This window comes from Gallus gallus, chromosome 19 (genome assembly GCF_016699485.2).
Source record: "Gallus gallus isolate bGalGal1 chromosome 19, bGalGal1.mat.broiler.GRCg7b, whole genome shotgun sequence".
Classification (NCBI taxonomy): domain Eukaryota; kingdom Metazoa; phylum Chordata; class Aves; order Galliformes; family Phasianidae; genus Gallus; species Gallus gallus.
Window position 1 is genome coordinate 9,253,866 of NC_052550.1, and position 16,963 is coordinate 9,270,828.

Consider the following 16,963-nt stretch of genomic DNA (forward strand, 5'->3'; position numbering starts at 1 on the left):
CAGCTGCTGCCCTCCACCCCCAGTGCATGGGAGTGGTGCCTCCAGCGGAGTGGATCTGGAGTGCGATGGGCGCTGCTGCTGCTCTCGGTCCTGGCTCTGCCCTTGGTGCCTCTCTACCATAAGGCAGCCCTTCTGTTCTATGTAGAGCAAGCAAAAATGTGTTAAGTACAGCCCTGGCTGCAGCTCTGAATCAAATCAATTCTTTTTTGATTCCCTGAGCTTTTGAATGTTCAGCCCTGCTGAAGAATTGTTAGCAGAAGAATGGGGCTGAAGGAGCAATCCTTGCGTATCGCTATTGACTCAATTATTTTGCCTCTTGATTTTCTATGAAGCGGCCAATATGCTGATTGCTAATGGCTCAGCACTGTTAGTGCCAGCTCCGAGTGGAATGCCTTCATCTCCGTGCTCCCCAAGGGCAGCATTTGGGACCGCGTTTTATTGTGATTGATGCAAACTGCAGCGCACAGAGGGATGTGTGGAGGGGCAGAGATGGGCGCTGTGCTGCTGACCTTCCTCTGCCCAAGGCATTCCTGGTGCTGCTGTGCACAGGTTGATGTGGCAGAGGGAGGAGAGGATGCGTTTGCAGTGTCAGTATCGTCACTACTGGCGGTGCTGGAGTCTGACAGCCCCTGCATTAGTGGGACCGAGCCGGGGTCCAAGTTAATGGGGCTGCAGGGGACAGGACTGTGCAGCCTCAGCCCTGGTGTGCACCTGCAGGCCCCTCCAGGTTTGCTCTTTCATGATAAAAGAGGTATTCCCCACCTATAAAAGGTGCTGAGATAATGGGAGCAAGTGCTTTGGATCTCTGGATGGAAAGGGAGAGGAGGAACAAAACACTGCCTGGCTTTGATGCAAAGCCCTGTACAAGTCCTCTGTGTTTCTATTAGTGGCTCAAACGCACCCCAGGCACAAAAAGACAGAGACAGATATATGCTTTCTCATGCTGCTTACTCTTGCTGGTGTTTATGTTGTATATCAGGAGCCTCTGTGTTGGGGAGAGGAGGGCAGGAATGGGGCTGGGACCCATGGAACAGTGTTGGGCCCTGGGCACTGCCACCCGTGCATGGGGACACCCGGAACAGCCGGGCAGGGAGCCCGGAGCTCTGGGGAAAGTACAGCTTTCTATTTCAGTAACACTCGAAAACACCTTTGGTGCATCGCTGTCAGGGGAGGGAAGAAAAAGCCCAAAATCAATATGAAATGATGATTTCAATTGGAGCCATTTTCAAAGCTGTCAGGAGCTGCGAGTGAAGTGCAGTAACTGGAAAGAAAAAAACACTTTTATTCAGACTCCTTTTGGAAAACAGAGCCCTCACCATGCTGCTCCTAAGCAGAACAGCTCTCCAGTCCCATCCGGGCTGCTCTGCTCCAGGGGATGGACTGTGGGAGCTCGGGGAGCTGTGGCACCACTGCACTGCAGGTCTGGGGGGGGATCTGAGCCACCCTTCGTGTGATGCTTTAAGTGATGACTCTGTAATGCCATCTCCCCATAGCTGGCTCGAGGCGGGGGTCGCTCGGTTAATGTACGTCTCCATCTTCATTGCCTTTTTAACTTGTTTTTAATCAGTAATTATTATTGAGCAGGAGCGACATGCAGGCTTCTCACACCCGCTCCCCAGGCGAGTGCCAGCCAATATGTCACAGCAATTAGTGCCCAGTGCTGATGGGACACGGGATGGTCACCACCACCCCTCTGCTTCGGCTCCTGGATGGTGGCTCCTCCATTTACCAGCTCAGGTCCAACCCCGGCACACTCGCAATTAACTGCTCATGTCTTACAGTACGCAATGCAGCTGAATGGGATGCTGGGGGGATTGGGGGTTTGTCTGTGGAAGCAGTCGCAGCCCTCCTGGGGCACTGCTGCAGTGTGCCCGGGTGCCCTGCGGAACAAATGGGCTTTACAACTTGCCTCATTGTGTTATTCCTTATTATTAATGAGGTGGCCCTTGTAAATAGCCATGAAGGGAAGTGCTTAAGCTCATAATTAATAAGTGCTGGATTGGCTTCTGCTGCTGAGCTGCAACCTGCAGGGAGCGGCGGCGGTGGGGGTCCCAAATCCAGGATCCCATCTCCAGGGGGTTCCTCCAAGTTCCATGTGGCTGGGCAGTGGGGGATGGGGGCACCGAGAGCTCAGAGCCCGGCTCACTCACAGACCCCGCACTGAGGCTCAGCCATAAACGTTTTATGCCAGGAGGAGAGGGACGCAAATCATGTTTATGTCCCTTGTTCTCTTTATCGGGGCACTAATTTGACAGAGAAGGGAAAATTCTGCTTATTTTACAACTCTGCTTTTAGCTGCAATTTGATTTCAGTAGCTGGGAGGCGAGCACAAAATCTTATTTTGTCGTAGGTATAAAAATGTACATTTTGACACAGACCCCCAGTAGGACTGTGGTGCAGAAGGCGCGGAGCTCCGGGCAGCGCACCCCCCCCCCCCCCCCCCACCTGTCATGCACTCATAATCCAGCACTGTCTGCTGAGCGATGGGTGCTGTGGCTGCTCCTCCCCTCCTGCCCCCACCCCCACACACTGCAGCCCCGCACTCCTTCACTCCCAGCCCTGCTGGCCCCAAAGGACAGGGACAAGGAGATCTGTTCAAAACAGTTTATTGTATTTTTTTGTCAGACAAACACATTGATTTCTGGACCACAGTAGAGGATGGAAACCTTTCACAAACTTATTTATTTGAAAATACAAATATAAAATTATACTTTCCACATCTGTGATGTGAGAGACCCCCATCCACATAGTATTTTACAACAGGGCTTCAGAAAGCCATACACAGAGACCTGAAAGATGCTTGATATATATAGATACATATATATATGTATATATATAAAAAAAAAAGTCACTACCAAAGTTCTCATCAGTTCATACTAAAGTATAAAAGGAAGGGCTAGGCTCGCCACTGTGCCATAGTATATTTAGGTACATTTATGACCACCTGAAATGCTTCGACTCGCACTCTAGCACTGATGGAGTTCGGACTTCGCACGACAGAGAAGGACGTGAGTTTGCTCCCCACCACGCAGCGACACACACAGACCCGGCGTTCGGTCCTACAGCACACGGGGTGTCCCGCAGAGCCCAGGGCAGCGCTGCCACCACCCGCGGGGCCCGGCGGGAGCAGCGCCGTGCATTTACTCTCTCATACTACTTATTTTTTTTTATTATTTTTTTTGGTAATTTTATTACAGTATTAAAGTATTGCTTAGCTTACAGAATCTCCTCACGTAGTGTTCACACACAGAAATGGGTTCGACTTCGATTCTGTACGTATGAAACTCTACAGTGTATGCGCAGACCCCGGGCCTGCGGTGTGTCTTCGATGCATCCCGTCTTACACTGAACGACCCTCAGTTTTCTGTTCACTATTTCGCTTAAAAAACAAACCAAAACAAACACTAAAAAAAAAAAAACAACAAACAGAACTCAAAAAATTCCACCCGAGAGACATTTTCATAGCGTAGAAGACAGCTACGAGTTAGTGTTGTGTTTTCTTTGTAAACAGTTTCGTATGCAATATCATACATAACCATGGCTGGCCTTCAGAGCAATGGAGGAAGCGATATTGCTTTATTTGGGGTTAGGCTGCGCTGAGTGGCAGAGCGGAACGCGGCGGTGGTGCAGCACGAGCCCTCATTCACACCCACGATGGAAACAGCGTCGGAGGGGGAAAAAGAAACGCGAACACCTTTCAGGTCATATACTGACAGCTACCCAATGGTTGACTACTCTAGCGAGATGTGTGACATTCACCAGCTGAATGAATGCTGCTGTACAATGGAAAAAGAAAATACAGCAAGAGAGCCATGCTACCTTAAAGTCCAAGCTACAAATTCAACTTAGAATGAGCACCGATGAGCGTAAGAAACGAAAAAAGGGACAGATCAGGCTTCGTTTTAATCGAGCCCATCACAAACGACTTCTTGTGTTTTAGTGGGGGAGGGGAACTGAACTCCTGGGGTTCTGCAGCTCCTGGCAGGCTCAGCCCCGGCCCACGGCTGCTCGGTGGGAGCTGAACAGGCAGCTCTGTGCTGGGCTAAAAGCAAAGCATGCTGAGCTGCCGCGCCACGGAGGTACACAGAACCCCTGAGTGGGGGAACGGAGGAACAAAACCCCTTGGGAATGGACTCCAAGATGAGCGGGGACTAACGGACCCTCAGCATAGGTAGCCACATCGAGACGTACCGGGTTCCACGACATTTGTGCTATGGGCCACTGGGACTTCTCAAAAGGTATATAAACATCTAAAACATATTCACACAGATTAGCAATTTCTTCTGAGCATTCTTAAAAAAATATGTTTTTTTTTTCTCTTAGTAAAATCGTTTTAATATACCGTGCCTCCCTCTTTTAAAAAATAAATTAAAAAAATCCAGTTTTGCATATCTAGCGTTAGCATTTAAGGTAGTATGGCACATCCCCTTCCAAAGGGTGGGGATCTACAAAATGCCGTAAGAGTTCGCCAGCATTTTTAACATCGTGAGACCTTTGGTTAGTTGAAACCGCATCAGATCAGCAAAGGAAAAGAACAACAACAACGCAAAGAAAAATAATAGAAGAGGAAAGGAAGGAAAAAAGAAAACAAACGAGGAAAACCTTCCCAAAATTATTAGCAATTTTTTTTTTCTTAAATAAGAGAAAGTTCTATCCTTACTGGTCCTAAATCTGAATAACTACATCTAAATTTTTAACCTTAATTACGATACACCTACCAATATGTACTAGAAGAGGAAGAGAGAAGGGGAAGATTCACTACACTAGCATCAGGACAGCACTCTTACAAGATAGCCATTTTATACACTATTAACATACAACAATGATCAACAAAGAATATTCTATGAGGTGACAGGGAATGGAGAGGAAAACCAACCGGTAGTACAGTACATCATCAACATTGACAAAATAGCCATAAAAAATCCCCTGATTGTACACTGAACCTCAGGGAATTTGGTTTGTTGCTTTTTTTTTTCCATTTTTGTTTTTTAAAGAATGGTTTCATTTACTGCATCACTTGATCAAGTCTCGATATTTAAAAAGCGTCCAGCATTTTGCTTAAACCTGGTTGTTCGGAAATAAGAAAGAAAACCAACCAAAACATTACACAGAAAAGCATGATTCTGTTCTCAAAAATAAGAAAAACCCCAAGGTTTTTTTCTCCTCCCGGTTAGCAGAGCGGTGCCTCGCTTCCGTTGCAGATGCCTTCTCTACCTTGTCTACTGAACGGCTACGTTATTCTACTGGTTAGTAAAATTTACAAAAATAGGAGTGCAGCAGCTCTTTTTAACAAATGTCGCATTCAGTGTCTTGTACTGGCTGTACCTAAAGTACCAAATTTATAAACGTAACAATTTAAAAAAATATTAATAAAACTCGTCAATATTACGTTAAAAAAAGAAGAAATATATCCACACTACAGTATGTTCTTAATGCCACCTACCGCGTTGTACTTCTAGTTGCTGTTGCAGGCCTATTTACCAATATTAAAAAAATTAAATTAAAAAATATCCTTCATAAGTTTCCTCCCCCAACAGAGGACCATATATATAACAGCCAAATATTAAACATGTGCAAATAGGAAACTGTCAGTTTTTCCCCTACCAGTCACAGTGCAATGATGTTTTATACTTTATTTTTTTTCTTTTTTTTTTTAACTTCTGTTTACAACTACAATAAATTAAAATCTTCCGTTGCTTCTAGGGTGAAACTTGTAGCACTGAGGTATTCCCAAAAAAAAACCAGACAAACCAAAGTCGCTTTCCTAATTGGTTAATAACACGAAGGTGATGGATAACAAAGGTACCCATGCGAGCTCTGCGCCGCTCCGCCTGCACGGGGAGCAGCAACGCGGAGCAGCTGTGTGCTTCGAACCTTAAATGCGATAAATAGGAAAACCGGAGCTTCTTTTTCAGTCTCGGGAAAAAGCAGTTTTTAAATTAAAAAGACAGCGAGGCTGTCAGACTGTCGCGGGGGAAGCTGTGCACGTGTGGCCAACAGCCTGAGCGCGGGGTGCACCGCGGCCGTGGGGAGCAGAGCCGTGCGGCGCGGTGGGGCGACCCGGCGGCGGGGCTCAGGGTCAGACCTGCGCTTGTGTCTTCTGCTTTAATAGAGAAACTGCCTTAGACTGACTGCATCACAAAAATAGTTTGTATTTCTCTTTCTTAATAGTTTATATGTACTTAATGGAATTGTATTTACAGTGTTTGGTTTTTTTTTTGTTTGTTTTTTTGTTTTTGTTTTTTTTTTTCAGAATTCACGATTTCAAAAAACCTTATATCACCTCTTTCAACAAAAAAAAAAAGCACTTATAGAAAAAGGACGCCCAAAAGTCCGTCGTCCTTGCCTTATTGCCGAAAATAGATAGAATCGGGTGAACGAAGACGGCACGAACAAAAGGAGGGGGGGTGACCCGTGTGCCCCGGGCTGCAGAGCCGCGGCCCCACGTCCTGCAATGACAGCGACTACAGAGACCGGGGGGGCACGGGGGGGAGGGAAACGAAAGAAAACCTTAATATAAACAGCTAGGCTATGGTTAGGCTCCTACGAGATACACAAAGAATTATGTCTACGTGGCTACGAGACTATGTCAAAACACTACCAAAAAATGTGGGTCGAGTAGGTTTAAAAAGGGGGGGGAAAACCCATTGAGAAAATAAAACGAACAAGAAATGGATTTTATATACATACTTTTAAAAGCTGTTGTTTTTATAGTACAGCAGATTCATGAGATGATGAGAGAGATTTTTTAAACAGCCCGAGTCCGTCGAGTGCCACCTCCAGGTCGTTTGCTGTTGGTGAAGATGTAGTGCTGAAGTCTGATGATGTCACCTCACCGTGGGACCGCTCAGAAACTTCGCCCTGTTTTGCCCGGACATCCAGAGAGACTCTGCGAGGAGAGGAGCACACAGGACAGGGAGGGTCAGCGGGGGCCGTGGAAGCAGACCGCGCCTTCAGGCACAGGAGATGGTCAGTATTTCCCCAAGGGGACAACGTCCACCTGGGCACACCGCCACGCTCGGGAGTTTCGTTCTAAGGGGAGGCGCAACACCTGGCGCTGCGGCTGCTGCCTGCAATGAACGCTGCGTGCAGCCAGCAGGGAGATGAGCGGTGAGGCCTGCAGGCGGCCCCGGGCCACCCCCACCGCTCCAAGTGCTGCACGGCACGAGGGATGCACGGCCCGGGATCTTCAGGCCCGGTGGTCCTGGAGGAGTTAATAACAAGGCTCATTTCCTCCTCTCAAAATCTATTTTCATTAGTAACGAGCAACAGTAAAAGCACTTTCTGTTTTTAAGTCATTAATGGCTTGAGTTTTAATACTGGCCGGTAAATGATGGTTATAGTTTGATGTGCTGTGGTAAGTGTAAAATGATTACAATATATTAATCTGATGAGCACTGCCCTCACTGCAGCATTATTAGTTTGAATTACGGCCTTCTGCTCAAACCTCCCGCGTGCTCAGCCTGGCGGCCCACGGAACACAGCGGGTTCTGACACATCAACCCGAGAACGCACACGGCGACGTGCAGTCAGTGATGGGGATTAAAGCAGGAGTGCGTGGGCACCTCTCTCCTTTCCCACAACAACAGTGCCTGGCGGACCGAATTGATCCATTACAGAATTTCAGATAATCTTGTGCATACAGGGAGATGAAGAATAAATAGCAAACCCCTTTATCCGCCAGTAGTTACCTATACATCTATCTTCATGCAATTTAAAGCCCCTGAATGTGTTCCACAGGTCCCATCCCCCGGACTGCCTACGGCCCTGATGGCACACTGCGATCGGACAGCGCTGAAGGATGTCACATCACATCTGTGTGCCTGGATCACGAGCTCTAACGGTGAATCCATGCACTCAATGGGTGCGCCTCTCCGTTTTCACTGACTGACTTTTCTAATCTATGCTATTCTCAGAGTAAGAATATTTGTTTGCAAAGATGGATGTGCCAAAGGCCAAAAAATAACAAAAAAATTAAACATTTAATTAACTTGATCTCAGTTCAAAGGGTAGGAAACTGGCAGCGATCCAAGGATGCATTACTTAGGTAATGTCTTTAATTTAATTTGCTTAGCTTTAATTTTTTTTAATCTTGATAATTGCTCTATGGTTACTAGTTACAACGTTATCTTCTAGCTGTGATATTTGGTACAGCCCTTGATTAAGTATGATGGTTCCTCTGTAATAAAGCAATGGAGCTCATCTGTTTTTAGCCGGGTGCATTCATAGCAAATCTCCACTCCTGGTGGTGATGGCACTTGGCTGTTCCCAAAAAGGGGTTTAGGGCTCCTGATCTGCCTTCCAGTTTCCAACCCATGAAATTGATTTAAATAAAATAAATCACAGAAAGGAATGATTAAAGGCCAAGGAAAGACAGAATGAAGATAAAAAAAAATTGTTCACTTAAAGTAAATATAAGGGAAATGGCAGTTTAGCACAAAGTACAAATGGTATATACTGTAATACCTCCAAGTGAGATGGCAACCAACCATGTGTAACGTTTCAATGGTATCCATTTGTAAAAGCCGTTGCAATCAAAGGTCCCTAAAATTGTACAATTGTTAAGTTCATCAGTGCTCTATACATGGGAACAGATGATTATTAATTTTTGGCAAGAAATTATCAAAGGACTTGAAAGACTGTGTTGTCAGCATGAATATGGAATATGCATTTCCAAAAGCTGTTCTGGTCACCAACGACTGTGCTGAACTCTACAGGGACCTTTCCAAGACCATCGCCTTCTCATTCCCCCAGTTACAAATACCAACTCTGGGTCTTCCCTTTTTTGTTTTTAAGCCAGGTTAGTAAATGGAGTGTGTTAAATAAATATAAAGGTAAAAAGGGCTACTGGAGCCCTTGCAGTTACCAGGGTATACCCAGTATGAAGGGTATCCCCTGAATTAAGAGGCTACCAATCTGAAAATCCAATACTAATCAGCCTTTGAAGAAGTCTTAGTGCAGACAAATCACGACAGCACGGCCTGTCTCGTGCATCTCATTACTTGAAAGATCTGGATGTCACCGAGGTTAAAGCACCCAAATTTTCCACAACAGGTGGAAAGTGGCAATAGGGCTCTCAGAAGGGGTAGTCCGAATTGGTGCAGCTCTCTCTCAGCAGAATAATCACATTCTGCGTTCTGTACCCAAATTGATCTGAAGAGGCTGCCGTGTCCTCTGTGTGGCCGTATGCACAGCAGGACCAGAGCGGAATGCAGAGCACGAGGGCTCTGCTGGAGGGCAGCAGCTGCTGTGTCTCTTTGGGTACCGGTTGTTTGTGCAGTGAAAACAAGACCACTTCAGATACTTTGTCTGCACTGTGCTCCCACTCCCCCAGCTCATCCAATGTGGTCAGAGAACAGAACTGTCGTTTTAGCTTGGAGAATCCCAGGGGGGTTCTCTATACTTCGACATGTTTATTTTATGAGAGGAAAAGATTTCTCAGCATTTTACGGAAAAAGGGAAAACAGCGTAGGCTGCTGGTTTTCTGTTTTGGAGACTGACAGCCGCTAAAGCCGTTTAACCACATTCATGCTAACACACACAGGTAAAACAGTGCAATCTGAAAAACAGCATGCAGCTTTGTTAAGCAAATTTCCATCGCCCGTAATTAGTGAGCCTGCAGAACCATGCAGCATGACAGAAATACGTTTCCAGTGACTTGACAACACAACAGAAGTGACTTACTTGTGACCTGCACGTTTTAAGGACTGTTAGCAATCCCCTAAGCCACCTCACGGTGCCCGGGTGAGGCAGCGCCCACCTCCCGTGCCCACGTCCTCTGCTGCACACCGATGCCGTTTAGGGCAGAGGCTGGAAGCTCCAAGCCCAGATGGCGCTGCTGCTGGGACACAGGCAGGCCTGGTGTCCCAGGGAACCCTTCTCCTGCTCTGGGTGGGAGGAGAGGCCAGGAACACTGCCTGCAAGCGGCATGCCAGCCTCAGTGGGCTGTCTGACTGATGGGAAGACCACCTAGACAAGCAGAAGCTTGTATTTGTTAAACAGGGCCTTTCAAAACACGCCGTATCTGTGCAGCATAAGGCTCAGACAAGTGTCTCTGGTCTGCATCGCAACTCCAGTGGCTCTGGGACAGCAGAGTGCAGCTCTGCAAGAGACCTCAGCAACTGCAGAGGGTTATGCACAGTGCTGGAGGCTACAGGACTGGGCACCACCCGCTCGTCATACAGTCATCGAAAAAGATACCAAACCCCATCGTGTGACTAAATACCGCCCCTCCCGGCACGCGGTACTCACGGCGATCCCGTGGCTGAAGCCGGAGCCCGGCTGTGGGCTGGCAGCACTTATGTAGTTGCCGACGCCGGAGTCCTGGCTGGCTGTGCCGTAGAGGTCTGCGACGGGCCCAGGGCTGTTGGCCCCAGGGAAGCCTCCGGGCCGGGCTGGGTTGGAGCCTGCCGGGGAAGCGGGTGCGCCAAAATTCGGTTGAGCACTGTAGCTATTCAAGACTGGTGTGCAGAGAATAAAGCTGGGTATGAGGCCAGACGCCGGGCATGCACCGTTATTACAAAGCCAAACACCAGAATAAACAGCCTAGGCCCAACTTCTAACACTTAACCAAGGCCATGCGATAGGAGAGCAAGTACTGAATAATAGTCAGCCCGTACTACTACGAAGCTTAGAGCTCCAAAATATATATATGAATATATATAAAAAAAAAAGAACAATCATTCAACACACTACTGCAACCAGAGACTGTAGGTGCTCATTTTCACCAAATTATCACAAAATATAATAGATATTTTTCAACATCTGACTTGATGCTCATGCAGTAGTAACAAGTTCTCTAGGTCTGGGCACGCCGAGACAGCATTCACATCCCATGCAAACTACAAAGGAACTAATTTGAGACTACACATTGTGGTAATATTGATATTAAAATGTTGACAGCAAATAGCTTCGATCACATCTAGTGAAATCGTTTTGGATCCATTTGATACTTTGGAAAAAAACCCGCCCTTTTAAATTGGTAAGATGTAGAAATAGCTCATCAATAGTAGATTTTTGGTTTTTTTTAATGGTATGGAATGGAACAGTTTGGGTTTATTCTTTGGGTATGACCAAGGAGAGTATTGTTTTATTTAATTTGTCTTTCTTTAGATTTGGAGATCGAAGACCTACCTTCATCTCCAAAACCATGCTGGGGGGACATCAACCAAAATTAAACAAATAAATAAAGATCCAAAGCAAAAAAAGAATTCCAGAGGGTGTATGGCAACTCACCTCCTAATGTGGAAGTAAAAGAAAATTTTATTTTTTCCTCCCTTCACATTTTTTTTTTTTTTGAGACAGAAAAACAATGTAAACAGGAATGATACTGAAGAATAGATTTGGATATTAAAGCATGTTAGATGATCAGGCTTCTGCCATTCCTCACTGTTGTTCTTGGATGTGAAGTTTATGAGTAAGAGGATTCAATGCGAAAGAAAAGTCAGTGGCGGGGAGAGCGGATGGGGATGGCGCTGGAAGCGGGAGAGGCCTGCCAAGATGGCGCTGCCAACACGGCACTACTGACCTGGTGCTGCTGACCTGGCTTTGCCGACCTAGTTCTGCCAACACAATGCTGCTGACCTGACGCTGCCAACACGGCACTGCTGACATGGCAATGCCAATGGAGCACTGCCTACATGGCGCTGCTGACCTGGCACTGTGGCCTAGTCGGCCACACTCTCACAGCCCAGCCCTGAACACCAAAACGGCCCCTAAGGATGCCCTGAATGCAGGGTCTGACCAGCCACAACAACCACACAGCCAGAGCATCACCACAACCTGCCTGGAGCCATGCCCACAGGCACAACTGGCAGCTTACAGCACCTCTGTGCTCAGTCTGCACCACAACTCCCTCAGCCTCCTCCTCCAACTGCAGCTCCCTGCCTACCTCCGCCATGCACCTAAAGGGTTTATAGCATTTGACAGAGTGCAATAAGCCCTGCCACCAGTCTGCGGGTCAACACAGAGCAAGGTTTATTGGGGACAAACAGCATTGTAGGGCAAGTCCCGCCTGCCCCGCAGGAGTGGCCCACAGCAAGGCTCCCGAGATGCAAACTGGGCTGCAGACCAACACTACAAAATGCTGCAGCACACACATCAGTGAGAAATTGGGGCACCTCATTTGCTGCTGTGGTTCCCTGACCATCCCCACCGCGCTGACGGCACGCGTCCCTCAACCCCATGGATTAACCAGTCAAAAACACAGCAACTGTTGGCTCTGCAACGACAGGGAAGTAAATGTTGCAAAGTAAACGGTTTTATGTGGCTGTAAAGTGGTAGCAGAGGAAAATAAGTAGGTCATCTAAGCTGGCAAGTTAAAAGTAATAAGGCATGAGAGAGTAAACAGATTATTTTGGAATTCACTGGCAAACACAGTACCTTTTTTTATTATTAAAGATTAAATGTCAAGATAACATTTGGCCTTCTCACTCATGAAGAAAAATCTCCAGCTGAGATGTTCAAAAGCCCTTTATTACTATAAGCTGGTGCTTTTTTCTCTCCTTTTCTTCCTTCTGGTTGAACAAAATGGATGTGGGCGTTCCGGCCCCGCGCACCGCTCTGCGGGCAGGCCATGCCCTGCACCTGGCGGGGACACAGGGACACGTTCTTTAGAGATGGAGGGTGCCAAAGCATAGAGGATGAGTACAGCTGCAGACAGCCATGGCATGAGGCACAAGGGGTGAGCAGGGCTCTGCATGGAGCCCACGTGCAGCTCCCAGCCCACAGTCCTGCAGTGCAGCCCTGTGCCTCGCAGGGCTGCCTTCCTGCAGCGTGTGGCTTGCTGGGAAAAAGAAATTGGTGCAAATTGCCCCAGTAAGAAGATGCGGTCCCCAAATCACACGGCTCTCATCTAGAGGTGCACAGAGGATTTAATTAAAAACCAAAGTTGGGGTGCAAGGCCATATTTATCTCTGCTGCAGCCCACTGATGGCAACGGCATGTTGGGGATGGCACGAACAAGCCTGTAGAATGCCTCAAGATTTAATTTTGAGATACAGTGATCAAATATTACAGCATTTCAAAACGGAACTGAGCTGAGGCTGGGCTGGCAGCGGGGCATCCTGCAGCAGCTGTGTGACACAAGGGCTGCACTTCGCTTTGCACCACGGCAAGTGGGAATCGTGCACTGCAGCCGGCCCCGGTGAGACGCATGGGGTAGGGCTGCCGGGGTGCTGCGAGTCGGATGTCCTACGAATGAACACCTCTGTGGCCCTGCACAGATGATAAGGAGATGTACTCAGCCTGTCCTGAACCTCACTGAGAGAGCAAACCGAACAGCAAGGAGGCAGAGCGAGATGCTCCATCCCCTAAAGCAGCCCAGCCCCAGCCATTTACAGCTCCAAGAAATTCAGGAATACCAGCTTGCATACGTGCGGAAGGAGCTGGCAGCTGTTTATTCAACGTCCTTCTGATTGTAGGTATGTAATGTAAGAAAAAGGCAATTTTCCATCTCCTGAGCATCAATTTGGTACTACATCCTGATGATCACAGAAGTGGCTGCAGACGAACGTGTGACACAAAAGCACGCCCACCGCTCTGCTCGCACGGCTCCGCGGGGCGCGGGGTGCCCAGGCAGCGCTTTGTGTACCGCCTGCTAACAGCTGTTTGCAGAACTTCACAGAAAGGGCTGGAAGCTTTTACAGAGCTGACACTTTGCTCCAGACCCGATAAATGAAATAGAAAAGCTCTCATAATTACCAGGAGACTAAACAGTCCTCAAAAAGCCGTATTTTAACGATTCACTCAGCCATGGTGAGTTGCTAAATATTTGTCTTCTTACAATAGCTGCACTGAAGCGCACCTAGAGCTGGAGGCAGTTTTACGATCGCTTTGAAACAACAGCAAAGGGACCTTGAATGACTTTCCCAACATGCAAAATGCGGTGCGTTTGGGTAAGAAATGCCTGAAAAGAAATCTGTTGTACACAAACCTGCGAGTAATCTGAGACTAAAATGAAGCAGAAAACAAAGCAGAAAACTCCCCTGACTGTGGATGCCACTTCAGTCCTCAAAGAAAAATTAAGACTCTGTGGAGATGCAGATCTGTAGGACAAAGCTGTCAGCTCACAGAAGCTATCCAAGAGCTGCGGGTGCTGTTGGGTGCAGAGGCACAGAGCACTGAGATTAATGCACCGTGGGCTGCAGAGCACCCGAGACGTTCCCCTGGTCAGACATCCTGTAGACAGAGCTGGGAATAACTAAGGGTGGATTTTGGGAAGTGCACTGCTGGCAAACTGGCATGGACTGCGCTGTCCTGGGGGAGAGCAGCAAGCTACCCACTGCTCTGGTCAGTGCTGGAGCAGAGCCCGACTGCTTTCCTGTGGGTCCCAGCGGGCGATGCCCTCTCATCTCAAGCGCTCAGGAAGCCGTGGCAGCCACCATACCCGTTTCCAGCAAGATCGGAATTCAGCTCCAATTTATCAACTGACTGCACAGGGAACCCATCCTGCACTGGATATTTTCACAGCCCTGAAACTATGATTTTGTGCCTCCAACACAAGGGCTTGCACTATGCAGGATTTTCAGCCCCAGGAGGGATGCGAAATGCATTTGATGTGTCAGTAAGTCACAGCTAAACAGCCTCAACCTTCCCCAACCCCAGATATCCCCATCTTCTGGGTTGGGGAAGCTCTTCCTACACCTAAGGAAATCAAGAGACAGCAGCCTAGAGATGCAGCAGTGATAAGGACACTTCTTGCAGCGTTCGCTTCCCTTTGAATTTGCTGTGCTTTTCCTTACAGAGAAGACCCCGATCCCTGCACACTCACTGCACTCACTCCCTGAGCACTGCTCTGTCTGAGCAGAGAACCTACTGAGTCTTCTGCTAAAATAAATGTCAATTTGGAGCTAATTTTAAAATGCATCTGTAACCTCAAGACAGCACTACACTGAGCAAGGTTCTTTTATTACTAACTCACCTTGGCATCCTTCCACAGAGCCCTCTGTACGCACTGAATGTGTGCGAGGCACTTCTCAATGCATTGCTGCAGCACGGAGCTGCATGAGGGGCACAGAGCAGAGCCAGCAGCCCTGGCTGAGGCCATGGGCTGAGAGCTGCACACCCTATGGGGAGCAGGCGGAGCTCTGGGACCGCGCTTATCGAGCGCCCGCTCCTGCAAACTGCCGTGTTAGCACAGACCTGGCTCGTCCATTAATCTGCATGCAACAAGAAAGGTCACCACTGAAAGATAAACTCTCTTCTGATGAACTCTTGAGAAATTTCTAAGTCAGGATTCATTATGACATTTGCCTTAGCAAGCTGTGCATTGCACTAACGAGGATTCAGATGCCTCTCTGGGAGAGGAGAGGGAAACAGATGGGTAAAGCACAGCAAGCTGGATGCTGAAATCCCACCCAAATAAACTCAAGTCAGTGAAGGTAAAGTAATCAGTAATCACCACTGTGCTTGTTTTACAACTATTCTTCACAGATTTCAAAAGTTGTAAAAAAAAAAGCAATGCTAAGAACAGCGTGCAGCCCATGGCTGCATTCCCCACCACTGCACATGCACAAGGAAAACCTCAACTTTGCAAGAAACAACTCCATGATTTACTGCGTTTCCTCCTTGAGAAGAGGCAGAATACTTCAGGATGAAATACAGCAGCCCGTTATCGCAGCCAGAAACACATCTCCTCGTGGAGAGAGCAGCTGAGCACTGCCTGCAGCCGCTTCTCACCCACAGCCGACCCCACGGCCGTCCCCTCCCGCAGACACCGGTGTAAATCGGCCAGCGAGCACTAATGCAGCACTCCTGAGAACTGCCTAATGACAGTCAATCACCTCCCGGGGAGGGCTCGTATTCCCTGGGCCACAATCAGTGCTGCTGAGCTAATCTGCTTCTGGCATTGCTGGAAGCAGAGCTCGGCCACAGGCGCTGGTGGAGGTGCTGCTCAGAGCAGGTGATGCTGCAGAACACAGCACAGAGAGCAGAGCAACACGTGTAATAAAAAAAAAAAAAAAGAAAGAGTAAAATATTCCCCTAGAAACACATCCTCATTTACAAAGCATGCATCTGCTCATTTTTTCAAGAGAAGCAAACACAAGAGGCTCTGTACAAGGAATAACATAAAGAAGCAAGCCAAGTGGAAGCGCCCGTTCAGCTCCTGCCCCGCAGTGCAGTGCCACGGCACGCTGCTCCTCCACGCCCCCACGGAGCCCTTCCGTACCAACGCGCTTCTCAACAACTTGTTGACCCACAGCTCTAATTTCTGGATGACTCTCCCATCTGCCATAAACAGCCACGCACAATTTGGCAGGCATTTCTACCACCAGTGTTTATGATAATAACTCCACGTGCTTGAAAGCAGCAGGAAATTTTCAATATAACTATCATTAAGACAAAATGCTTTAAATCAAAGCCATTACCCACTACCAAGACTCAAAACTCACCAGATTAGGCTGTTCTTATCTTTATGAAAAATTCATATAACATGCTGCAAACATCAGCTTCCAGCTTGAAGGAGGAAACAACAGGGTAACATTTAGCACCGGTGATGGAACAGATATGGACTGGGGTGGGGAATGGGCCAAGGAGCTCAGCTGGGACAGCAACACCGTGCTTGGGGGATTTGATTCAGCTCAGCTGGGATTTAATTTGATTCATGTGAGTTAAGAGGAGCTGCCTGGATTTTTTGCGGAAGGAACATCACCTGTAGCTAAAGAGTAATTAGATCTCATTCCACAAGATATCAAAGTGACTACAGGCAGCCACGTGGAGCAAAGGATGCTTTTAGTGACTTCCTTAAACCTCTCTGACCCTGTGCTGCAGTACCTGGAAGTTGGGAATTTTCCCAAGAGGCACTCAAGCATTCAAACCTGCTGCACTGACTTTGAAAGAACCAAGTACGAATGCTGCAGAGGACATCTCTAAAACCAGGGCTACTGGTGCAGCACAGATTGCTTCCCTCCTGATTTCTCAGGCATCCCATGTGTCCTGAAGCATGAGCACCAATGACCACATC

General features: G+C 47.8%; 1 protein-coding gene and 1 long non-coding RNA gene across 15 annotated transcripts in view; one reads left to right on the forward strand and one right to left on the reverse strand.

The window, feature by feature from the left end:
* The window catches only part of LOC107054812, a 28,365-nt gene extending 12,398 nt beyond the window's left edge, over nucleotides 1-15,967 (forward strand). For both annotated transcript variants that reach the window (XR_001469491.4, XR_001469492.4), the window contains exon 2: nucleotides 6,254-15,967. This is a non-coding gene — a long non-coding RNA (uncharacterized LOC107054812). The remainder of the gene's footprint in view (nucleotides 1-6,253) is intronic.
* MSI2 (musashi RNA binding protein 2) overlaps nucleotides 2,591-16,963 on the reverse strand; it is a 188,021-nt gene continuing 173,648 nt past the window's right edge. For 7 of the 13 annotated variants that reach the window (XM_040650540.2, XM_040650541.2, XM_015296175.4 and 4 more), the window contains 3 exons: nucleotides 10,252-10,460; nucleotides 8,467-8,544; nucleotides 2,591-6,889 (listed from right to left, as the gene is read on the reverse strand). In XM_040650540.2, coding sequence (XP_040506474.1) covers nucleotides 8,503-8,544; nucleotides 10,252-10,460 — 251 coding nt within the window. In that variant the 3' untranslated portion in view covers nucleotides 2,591-6,889; nucleotides 8,467-8,502. The remainder of the gene's footprint in view (nucleotides 6,890-8,466; nucleotides 8,545-10,251; nucleotides 10,461-16,963) is intronic. The other 6 variants (XM_025142044.3, XM_046902746.1, XM_046902747.1 and 3 more) reach the window with 3 other exon arrangements.